This window comes from Micropterus dolomieu, linkage group LG04 (genome assembly GCF_021292245.1).
Source record: "Micropterus dolomieu isolate WLL.071019.BEF.003 ecotype Adirondacks linkage group LG04, ASM2129224v1, whole genome shotgun sequence".
Lineage (NCBI taxonomy): Eukaryota > Metazoa > Chordata > Actinopteri > Centrarchiformes > Centrarchidae > Micropterus > Micropterus dolomieu.
Window position 1 is genome coordinate 23,906,692 of NC_060153.1, and position 11,211 is coordinate 23,917,902.

The 11,211-nt window shown below is 43.1% G+C and overlaps 3 protein-coding genes across 3 annotated transcripts; 2 read left to right on the forward strand and 1 right to left on the reverse strand.

Annotated features, from left to right (window-relative positions):
• The first annotated feature begins 33 nt into the window (after positions 1-33).
• Positions 34-4,520, forward strand: LOC123969311 (ras-related protein Rab-40C-like). The gene is made up of 6 exons (XM_046046583.1): positions 34-1,146; positions 1,248-1,308; positions 1,424-1,484; positions 1,573-1,650; positions 1,871-2,093; positions 2,453-4,520. Exons 1-6 carry the CDS (start codon positions 993-995, stop codon positions 2,752-2,754), a joined length of 879 nt encoding a protein of 292 aa, XP_045902539.1. The 5' UTR covers positions 34-992; the 3' UTR covers positions 2,755-4,520.
• A 1,010-nt stretch (positions 4,521-5,530) lies between these two features.
• wfikkn1 (WAP, follistatin/kazal, immunoglobulin, kunitz and netrin domain containing 1) lies at positions 5,531-7,927 on the forward strand. The gene is made up of 2 exons (XM_046046584.1): positions 5,531-6,078; positions 6,199-7,927. Exons 1-2 carry the CDS (start codon positions 5,812-5,814, stop codon positions 7,738-7,740), a joined length of 1,809 nt encoding a protein of 602 aa, XP_045902540.1. The 5' UTR covers positions 5,531-5,811; the 3' UTR covers positions 7,741-7,927.
• A 457-nt stretch (positions 7,928-8,384) lies between these two features.
• Positions 8,385-11,080, reverse strand: mettl26 (methyltransferase like 26). The gene is made up of 6 exons (XM_046046585.1): positions 10,735-11,080; positions 10,317-10,479; positions 9,278-9,337; positions 9,087-9,154; positions 8,791-8,869; positions 8,385-8,665 (listed from the first exon to the last, which is right to left on the reverse strand). Exons 1-6 carry the CDS (start codon positions 10,926-10,928, stop codon positions 8,609-8,611), a joined length of 621 nt encoding a protein of 206 aa, XP_045902541.1. The 5' UTR covers positions 10,929-11,080; the 3' UTR covers positions 8,385-8,608.
• Between the last annotated feature and the right edge of the window lie 131 nt (positions 11,081-11,211).

Sequence of the window (11,211 nt, forward strand, 5' to 3'; positions counted from 1 at the left end):
TAAGAGATAATTCACACAGCTGCTGTAAATTCCAATCAAGAACAACCAATGAGAGGTCACCAATAATAATCCCCCTTAACGGGCTTCCTTTCTCTGTAAAGGCCTATGTGTCATACACCAGTGTGGGTTTGCAAAGTGCCTGTGCCATTTCTAAACCAATTGTACAACGTGGAAAATAAAGTATAAATTAAGTCAGTCCCTTCAGTTTACTCAGTAGGTAGGGTTAACTTCTCCTCCCTCTCTGGTGAGGCAGCAGCAGAGCATTTCCACCCACGTTTCAGTAAAACGTGTGGGCTATCATAGCCTCTATGGACAGATCAGTTGCTTCATTATTAATGAAGTATCTTGTATTGAATATTAAATAAATCGAGACATAAAACTACAATAATAATTGTTCCTTTTATTCTTTTTTTAAAGCGTAACCGGATGTTACGCAACGCATGATGCCGCTACCAGGAAGTTCCAACACAGTCCTGTTGGCTGGACGTTGTGCTCGGAGGCTATAAATCCCTCGTTGGCCTTTTCATTTATTAACAAAGTGAAACAATCGTATTTGGTTTGGAAGAGTATGGTTCAATGTAGGATGACACAGTCTTGCTTTTACTTTGTATCCCCTGTTTGTGCTAAAATGCGTTGTTGTCGTTCTGTTAGCCGGCTAGCTAACAAGCCAGCTAACAGTTAGTTAAGGTTGTTTTGATGAATAACTTATTGTGAATAGTAACGTCAGCGGCGGCTGGACTCCAGTGCTAGTAACGTACACTGAAAGCTTAGTTTGATTTAGTCCAGTCTAATCAGGAAATTGTATTTTATGTGTTAGCCGTTACTAAGGAGAGTTAATGTAAATCGTGGGTAGTGCACCAGCTAGCTGGTTAGTCGACATCAAACGCGGTCGTCTTGCTTCAGCTACCGCAGGTGGGGACCGTCTGAGTTGTCCCTTGCCCCCAATAGTGGACGTCTGGCGAGCTTATAAAGCTCTCTGTCGATCGGATTCAATGCGTGGGATGATGGGGACCCAGAGTAGTCCGGTCAAGAGTTACGATTATCTCCTGAAGTTTCTTTTGGTGGGAGACAGCGATGTCGGAAAGGGGGAAATCTTGGACAGTCTGCAAGACGGATCAGTAGAGTCCCCCTATGCCTACAGCAGTGGTGAGTAACTATCTCTGCTTTTGTTCAGTTGTTTAGAACTGAATTAAAAATACCTTTTTAAACATTGACAACAACTCTGTGTGGATTGTGTGCGATCTCAGGGATTGATTACAAGACCACCACAATTCTGCTGGATGGGAGGAGAGTGAAATTAGAGTTATGGTAAGGGTTTATAGCAACACACACTGATGAAATAAATAATGGCTACAGCAGTAGTGAACAAACCCAAATCATATTGGTCTTCTTACATGCTCATGTGTGTTTGTTTTCACAACAGGGACACATCAGGGCAAGGCAGATTCTGCACCATCTTCAGGTCTTACTCTCGTGGGGCACAGGTGAGGACGTTTGGAGGGCAATTTTGGTGGTTTTCCCTCATTATGTAATTTTGTATGAATGTCAACATGTTTGGCTTTCATTCCATAGGGCATACTGCTCGTGTATGACATCACTAACGGCTGGTCATTTGATGGTATTGACCGCTGGATCCGGGAAATTGATGAGGTAATCCCATTCAACCCATTTATGGTTGACAAAGAAACATGACAAATGCATGGGGTGAGGGAAAAATCCTGTATATCCATCCATCCATGAGAGCGACTATTGTCTGTTAGTGCAGCTTAGACTGAGAGATGCGGGATAGCTGTTAGAAAACCTGTTTGAGATACAACGAAATTTGGTTACATCACCTAAATATAGCAACAATATTGCTTATTTCCATCAGCACGCCCCTGGTGTACCCAGGATCCTAGTAGGCAACCGGCTGCACCTGGCTTTCAAGCGACAGGTGCCAACGGAGCAGGCAAGGGCGTATGCAGAAAAGAACAGCATGACTTTCTTTGAGGTCAGTCCGCTGTGCAACTTCAATGTCATCGAATCCTTCACAGAACTCTCACGCATTGTGCTGATGAGGCACGGGATGGAGAAATTCTGGAGGCCCAACAGAGGTGAGCTGGTTAATCATGTTTGCATACAAGTTCTGTTAGATAAGGAATGTTTTTTTAACCAGTTCTGTATGAAAACAGTCAGTTCTCACAAATGATAGAGAAAAGCTGCAGAAAGTTTCAGTTGTATTTGTCTTGATTTTGACATGTTCACCCCTGAAGTATCTCTTGCCACACCAATGCAGTGGACATGAATCAGCTTGGCCTTTTGTGATGTCCAAATAGTACAGTTTATAGACACACTGAGAAATATATATTTATTGAAGAGTAATGTGGAGCTCTGACGCCTTTAAGGGAAACTTTAGGGAGTGTGTCTGACATGACATCAAGTCTTAACATCCATCTCTCTTTTCTTCCTCCAGTCTTCAGCCTCCAAGACCTGTGCTGCCGTTCGATCGTCTCCTGCACACCGGTGCACCTTATTGACAAACTGCCCCTCCCTGTGGCCATCAAGTCCCACCTCAAGTCTTTTTCTATGGCCAACGGCATGAATGCAGTCATGATGCATGGACGCTCCTACTCTGTGGCCAACAGTGCAGCCTCAGGCGCTAGCAGCGGTGGAAGCAAAGCCAACAGCCTCAAACGCTCAAAGTCCTTCAGGCCTCCACAGAGCCCTCCAAAGGACTCGTCGTCTTCCTCTAAGGGGAACTGTAAGATTTCATAGTGAAGGAGCGAATTACTGGTTGCCTCCGTGGGGCCAGTATTAAAGGTGTTGTTGCTCCAAGATGTCATTAGACCGCAGAAGAGCGTGGAGAGCTACCAGAAACCTTCAACAGTAACAGATATCTCTGTGAACTTAACATCGACCGACTTGGATGGTAGGACTGGTTTCTGTTTTGTGCTTGCTGGTGCCATCTTGTGGATATCCGTTTACCTGTACTCTTTACTACAAAAGCTCACTGTGATCAAGAACAAGATTTCACTGGGACCAATAGATGTGAATCAAGGATTATCACTCACCTTTTAACACTACAAATGAGTGGAGGGACATTAGCTAGCTTTTATTCGGAAAAGGATTGTTTATTGTATTTAAAGTTGGACTTGAAGTTGTAAATATACAGTATGTGCTTTTTGTTTTGGTCTGTGTTTGGTAATTGGTCTTCAGATTGACCAGCTTTTTATGCTCGTTTTGTCTTGAATGTTTTCGGAGACCTGCTTTGGTGTACAACTTATCTGTGTGTCTTTTGCCTTTTGTCTACCGTAAGAAAAAGATCCCTTTGCACCTCAAAGATGCTGAGCTACTATTTAAAACTCAGCTTTAGTTAAGTTTTAAAGAAGACTGGCTTAAATTGAATGTCATGAGAAGAGCAGGGCTAGTTTTCCAGACAGACTAGTAGTAGACTTAAGAAAAATGTAAAAAAAAAAAACAACCCAACTATCCATCAAAAACCCCTCTTAGTCTAGCACTACTTAAACTGTCGAACCAACTTGTCTTGTTTAGAAGACTTCCTGCTGTGCCCCTAAATTCCAGCCCAGATGAATTCACCCTCCATCTCCATTAGTCATTGGTTTGAACATCTGCTGAATTTCTCGGGCCATTCTTTTTGACTCTAATCTAATATCCTTAGTGGTATCATGGCTATAACTGGTTTAAACCACCAACAGCATGATTAATTAAAATTTATGAACTCTGGGGCAATTGAGACATCGCCTGGTGTCGATGAGGAAACCTTGTACAAACTCAGATGTACAGATTAGTTTGCTCAGCCGTGGTGTTTTTCTTTCAAAAAGTGCTGCAGTGGTATCACATTATTAGGATTTTGTAAACTCACTAGACATTAGTGAGAGGAATATTTAAATTTGACTGCTGTTTGGATTTTTGTATATGCTATGTATTTATGAATGTAAAACAATATTCATCTGCTACTTTTCTGTGGCATTGTGATAATATGTGACTATCAGAATCAGAGGTGGAAGGTCATTGGGTACATCTGCTACTGTAATATTCTTACTGAGTGTTGCTTACTGTCTGAGTATTAGTACTTTTGTTGCTCAAGTTAATTCTTATTTTCTCCAAAAATGTATTATTGGGTGAACAATGCAAGTACCATGTAATTAATGTGAGAAAGTCTTGTTCAATCAAAGCTAACTAATATTGTTTTAATAATTGATTAAGCTACTCAAATACTTGTATTCTGATATAAACTCTCTCTTTCCACCTCTGTTCCACTTCAACATTCTCAGTATGTCTGAGGTCATCCAGGGCATAAACATTGGTGCATGTTTTCTACTGGATCCTGTTTTCTGTGGTGTGTTGACACCAGTACAATAGGCAGAACTCGTGGGTGAGCATTTAAAGCACTATATGTAAACATTTGATAATGATTGTTGCTATCAGATCTGTGTGTCGGAATTGGTTTGGATACGGGATTAGTTATAATTTTGTCTCCATCGAAAACAGTCGCCCATCAAAATAAAGGGTAAAAACTACCAAGTGCTCTCTGCGTTTTCATGAACTTGTGTGCTCTGCTGCTGCAATGAGTATTCCTTCCAACATTTATCAAGATCTTTGTGGGAATATTTTCGTATCCCTTTGTCCAGTCCGGGGCCGCCGGTGCAAGTGCAATAAAACACGTGGGGGTGCTGAATTGATTAGCTGCTCTCTCGGTATTGGCCAGTTTTGGATAACCGGCACATCGCTGCAGCGCATGAATGCAGTGCGGTCAAAAGTCATCCAAGGGTTGTAGGGTCACTCCCAATGAAAAGATGAGGGGTGCTGCTTCTCATCGCCTCGGAGCTGCGCCGGGACAAAGCTGAACCGCGCACTATTGAAAATGTGGCGCTTTACGCCTTCCCACCTGACCGTGGCATCTCTGAGCTCCGTGTGAATGAGGGATGGTAGTAAATTGACCGACGTCTAGACAAGAAGGACGTAAACAACAGGTTTGGCCAGACTTGATGCGACACGCCCCGTGTTTGGGTTTCACGCTTTCCGCCGTGCACTCTGGGCGGCTTTTTACAGTTTGCTCTTTGATTTGCGCAAGAAAACTGGTGTCTGCAGAAGCCTGTGTTGCGTTAAACGCATAGGATGTGTAGCCCAATTATAACCGAAGATGAAATGATAACCAACTACATCAGTTCTCAGTGAGAAAACAAGCTCATTGCCTTATTTATGAATGACACCTCTATAAATTCTGTCTGGATACAATTTAACGTTGGATTTCTCACCGGAATGTGTAGCTCCGTGCGCACGACTGTTGGGACAGCTTGCCACCACGGCTCCACGTTTTCTTTGATGTTTTTACAATGTTTGTCCAGTTGCTTAGCGAATGGTGCTGCTTCATAAGACTTTCAGACACAGGACGACCGCGGGGGCGGTCAGAGGGGCTGCCCTTTCCACCTCCATTCACACTCTGAAAGGCTGATGTTGCGTCTTTCTCTCTCATTGTGGGGCTTCGTTCGCTCATTTCGCTGTTCGGGGAAATCGACGTGAGCGAGAGTTTGCCCATTGTGGCAAGAGTTTCGTTTTGGTTATCAAGGCAAACATTTTATGCAACCCAATTACATTTTCAAACGCGTTTATGGGATAGATTGTTCTTCAGTAAAACGCGTATGGGGACCGCTGCAACTCTCCTCTCTGCGCACAGCAAACGGATTGCCGCAATGTTTACGCACAAAGCGGACGACGACATTTGAAAATCGACGTTAGACTTATTCCGAATTTGAAGACCTAAAGGAGGAATGGATTTACTCGGTGGGCGACTCATGCAAAAGAGCAATAATGTATAAAATCCCTCTACAACTTTTGGAGGACAGGTGTGTAAAGGATCGAAGTTGGCATATTGCACACCACTCAAATAAACTAGTGTTAGGATGGATCCATGCGTGTTTGTTGATGCTCTTGGTTTGCGAATTACCCGAACTTTCTTTGTGTGCAAGTCTGTCAGGATCCAAAGTTGAACACGAAGGATTTTGTCCTAACAAGCTGAATTCAAATCTCTGGGTTGATGCGCAAAGCACCTGCGAGAGGGAATGCAACGTCGACGAGGTGGGGTTATGTATTTATCCCCATTAATGTTAAATTTGTACTCATCTGTTCATTTTGTGTTTTGATCATTTGAATCTGCTTTGATACATGCTGTTTTGTGTGTGCATTGTGTCTGTGCAGGACTGTGCTGACTTTGAGAAATGCTGCACCAACGTGTGTGGCCTCAACAGCTGTGTGGCTGCACGTTTCTCTGATGGCACCCCTGCCCGGCCAGATGGGCAGGGTGGAGGAGAAGGAAGTGATGCCCCCGTCTCCACAGCTACCTGTGAGGGCTTTGTATGCAGCCAGCAGGGAGCAACATGTGACATCTGGGAAGGACAGCCCATCTGCAAGTGCCAGGACCGGTGTGAGAAAGAGCCCAACTTCACCTGCGCTTCAGATGGCCTCACCTATTTCAACCGCTGCTACATGGATGCGGAGGCCTGCATCCATGGGGTGACTTTAACTGTGGTCGCATGCCGCTTCTACCTGGCAGGCCCCCACACCAGCCCACTGCCTCAGGGCACTACAGCTAACCCCACTCCGACAACCTCCCAGGAGGACCCCATGCCACCCACACTATACTCCAACCCTCAACACCAGTCCATCTATGTCGGAGGCACAGTCAGCTTCCACTGTGATGTTATTGGAGTCCCCAGACCTGATGTAACATGGGAGAAACAGAGTGAAAGGCGGGAAAGGCTGATCATGAGGCCTGACCAGATGTATGGCAATGTGGTTATCACCAACATCGGCCAGCTTGTCATTTACAACGCGCAGGTGTGGGATACAGGTATCTACACCTGCATCGCACGGAATCCTGCTGGAGTTCTTCATGCAGACTACCCGCTGTCTGTCATCCGCCGGGCTGATGATGATTTCTCTGAAGATCCTGAGATGCCCATGGGGCGGCCATTCTCACCAGCGGACTGCCTGGCTGAAGTAGACCTGAGAGTGTGCAGTGGAGAGCGTCACGTGGACTGGTATTATGACAGCAAGCTGGGCTCCTGCATGGCCTTCAGCAACGGTGGATGTGATGACAGCCGCAACCAATTCCAGACTTACGAGGAGTGCAAGGCCTCCTGTCAGAGGGAGGAGATGGGCATCTGCTCCCTTCCTGCTGTCCAGGGCCCCTGCAAAGATTGGGAGCCCCGTTGGGCCTGGAATAACCTCATGAAACAGTGTCAAGCTTTTGTGTACGGTGGCTGCCATGGGAATGCCAACAGCTTCGGCACCAAGAAGGAGTGTGAGGCAAACTGCCCACAGCCCAAAAGGAAACCTTGTAAGACCTGTCGCATGAAGGGGAAAATGGTGCCTAGCTTATGCCGGAGTGACTTCGCTATTGTGGGGCGACTGACAGAGCTGGTGGAGGATTTGGACTCTGGGTTAGCCCGCTTTAGCTTGGAAGAGGTCCTGAGAGATGAAAAGATGGACTTGACTCTCTTTGATACCAAGCACCTAGAGGTGACCATCGCCAAGATAGACTGGGGCTGTCCCTGTCCCAACATCACCATGGAGGAAAACCCTTTGCTGGTGATGGGTGTGGTGCAGGACGGCATGGCCATCATCCAATCTGACAGTTATGTCAGAGCCATAACTGAACGCAGACTTAAGAAGCTACGTGAGGTTCTGGATAAAAAGACCTGCCAGACACTACAGAAGTTCCAGGACTCAGCCCGCTGAGGGTCGGTGGTCACCTGTACCTTCAGCACTAAAGATAAGCATCAGAATCGCAACAAGAAAAGCTATATTTAATAACAACTCTTTAAGTCAAAAGACAAAAATATGTTAAATACTGTATCATCATGAAGTTATGAGAGATCATTTATAATGTACAATGTATATTCATTACAACAAAAGTTGTACTACATTCCAGATGTTCATCAATACTAGTTAAATATAAATATTCTTTCTTTTAACGTGTATTCTGTATGTTAGTATTCTGATAAATAAAATTGTAGCCAGATTAGCAGGCACACAAATTGATAAACTTCAAAAAATTGCCTAGTTTACGATGCTAAAGAAATAGACATCTGCAGTATATTACTTCTATATTGTGTTTTTCTGTTTTATTGTAGGTTTATTTTGTATTTGGCTCTTTCTATTAGTCATTTAAATATGTGTTTTATATAAGTCTCCTTTTGTTGATTTCAAGAGCTAATGTACAACAAATTCTCTCTTAAATATCTCCCTCCGCAAAGCACTTCTGCTAACTTAGTTTTTTCTTTACTGGACAGTCTCTGCAACCTGAATAATGAAATAATAATAATAAAAAAAAAAAAGAGTAGGTGGCTGTATCAAGGTAAATATAGTACACAGACAACACATATGTGAGCCTTATTCATTTCACTCAAGTGTGCAATACAGAATAATATAGATAATAACAGATGACAGTGTTTCACTTCTGATCAAACAATTTCATCTAAAGTCAAAGTGTATTAGAATATGAGGAAACAAGTCTTTAACAGCTCTGGAAAATTTGGCACTGAATCCTAGCTTCAAGTGTAAGTTAAGGCTTTTTGACCATCCAGAAAAGGAACGACAGGATACTTCACACCAAACTCTCTTTCCTGAACAGAAGACACTTGTTGTTTGCCGGCATGTCCATCTAGCAAAGAAAACATTTAAAGTCATCCGTTAGTAAACCAATAACTCCCATAACTGCATTGTTGTGGTTTTTACATTTCAAAGATAGAAATTGTGTCCGATGCTTACATGAGCTGGTTTACTTACTATTTTCTCCAAGAATAAACCATTTCTTTGTGCTGTAGAATTGAGAAGGGCGATATCCCTAAGTCCCCACTCTGGGTTTCTGTAATATTAAAAAATATAGCCTTTATATATCTTTTCCACCGTTGCACTATTTATTATATGGTTGACAAAAACAAATGATCCTTCACAATTATGTATACAATGCTGCTTACTCTTGCACAAAGCAAATAGATGCTACTGTATGTCTGATTTTATGAAGAACATCTTTAAAAAGTAAAATTCATGACCGCTGAAGTTTATAAAACAGAGCACTTTACCTCTGGCGCAGGCTGTAATCAAAGTCAACGTTACTTTGAGGGGTGATCTGACCATTCACTGCATAGGGCTGAGGATAATAAAAGATTTATATAGCATTTAATGGCGCACTTTTATGTTTAGATCGGATAATAACATATAATGAATGTAGTAAGTGCATATTTATGACAGCATGAAATATTTTTTCACTCACCCCATATGTCAGTAGAAGACCTTGCGGCTTCAGCACTGCTCCAGCCCCTTTGAATAAACCCTGGAAGAAAATAGTGATGTCTTAAAGTACCAGCATCACAGCCCACTACATGAGGTTTGCCCTTTTTGTTCTTAAGAAACTGTAAAAGGGAAATGCTTAGTCAAAGGCTCATACTGTACATATATACTCTGCAATATTTCTGCTTCATGGAAACTGAACACCAGGACCAGTCAAAAGATCACAGTACAAAACTTAGAGTCAGATTTTGAAGAAAAAAAACCCAACAACACAATCTTTGTCTTAGAAATGAAAAGCTGAATTTGTAGGCAATTAAACACACTCTTGCTCAATTCAGCACACATAAAGGTTTTGCCGCTACAGCCTTACTTGGTCTGGTGTGACCAGGAGCATAACGGTGGCTAACGTTAGCTGGTTTAAGCTAGAAATTACTCTGTAACTGATATTACTTTGACTCTTCTATATTTATGCTACTGTTAAGAGTATATTTTAGGATTTACCATTCACATGTACATAAAGTTGCTTTAAGTAATAAATCAAACATTAAGTAATGTATTGATCCTGGCATTTATAGAGGTCAAAACTGTTTGCTTAGGATCAGTGCTGAATTAGAAGTGGCCCTTATTAATACATAGTTTGTGGTGAGTTGATTTATTTACAAATTTGTTTAGAAATATGCACAATATAAACTGAAATAATAAACTTACCACTATTATTAATGGGACCCACCCATTAAGAAAAGTGGTAAGTTTATTATCCCTCTGCTACACAGCGCTTCAAGCTTATGTAATAATGCAGGCCTTCAACTTTTCAGTTTATAATATGCTTAAAGTGTAATTTGGGTGTGTGTGTGTAATTTATCATATTACCACAAAATAATAACCACACATTAAACCTGGGGTCTACAGTGGTCCTGAGGGCCCTGGGTTAGGGTTTGCCAGCTGGTAATCCAGTTTTGGGTAGGATCAGATAACACCAATCACTATATGCAAATAAGCATCTATAAAATCAGCAGACCTACCTCTGTGCAAGCAATCGGTGAAATGTGGATCATGTTGATGTTGACTATCAGATCGAGGCTCTCTGGCTGGATCCCTCCCCAGTATTGATAGGGGAGAGATGCATCCAGGTGGATGGCGGGCTTCACATTGTGCAGCTGGTAGTGGGCTCTGTACGCTTCTATACTGAGAATGTAAACAAAAGACATTATTGTCAATGCAGGCTTCCCTAACAAAACACACGCAGCTCATTATACCTGTCCTGCTGCAGTAGGATAAGAATTAGCTACCGTAATGTCTGAGTTAAATGGCCAAAGCCTTTCTTCTAGTTTGCTACGCAGAAATGAATCAATACCGTAAAGACCCGAGTTTACACGCCGTTTTAAGGTACACCAGTCATTTAAATTGTTACGAATTAATACACACACACTCCGCGTTTACCTGGCAAGAGACTGGCGGTCATACTCTGACGGCTGCCAGATTATATTCCGCAGGGCCTGAGCGAAGTGTGTGATATGCTGCCCGGTACCGGAGGAGATCTCTAGAGCCTGTAAGGGTCTCCCGGTGTTCACGCTCTCCCGGAGCACCGCCAGGATGGGCTCCTTGTTCCTCTCCGCTGCGGCGGCGCTCAGCATCTTGGCAAACCCCGGGTATAACTGTCGAGTTATACGGTACAGTGTACGCAACCACTCCAGCAGTCCAGAGTAACGTCAGCCCAGATTGAATAACTCAACACCACCCACGAATGTTTTGTTTTTCGGCTGAAAATGGTCCACTTCCGCACTGCCTCACGTGGCCGAGCTGACATCCAATAAGAACACCTGGGCGGGCGCAAGTTCTCGGCACCGTTATAAAAGAATGACAACAGCGAAATTTTACATAGAGGCTTTATTAAAGGGAAAACCGCATTCAGGTACA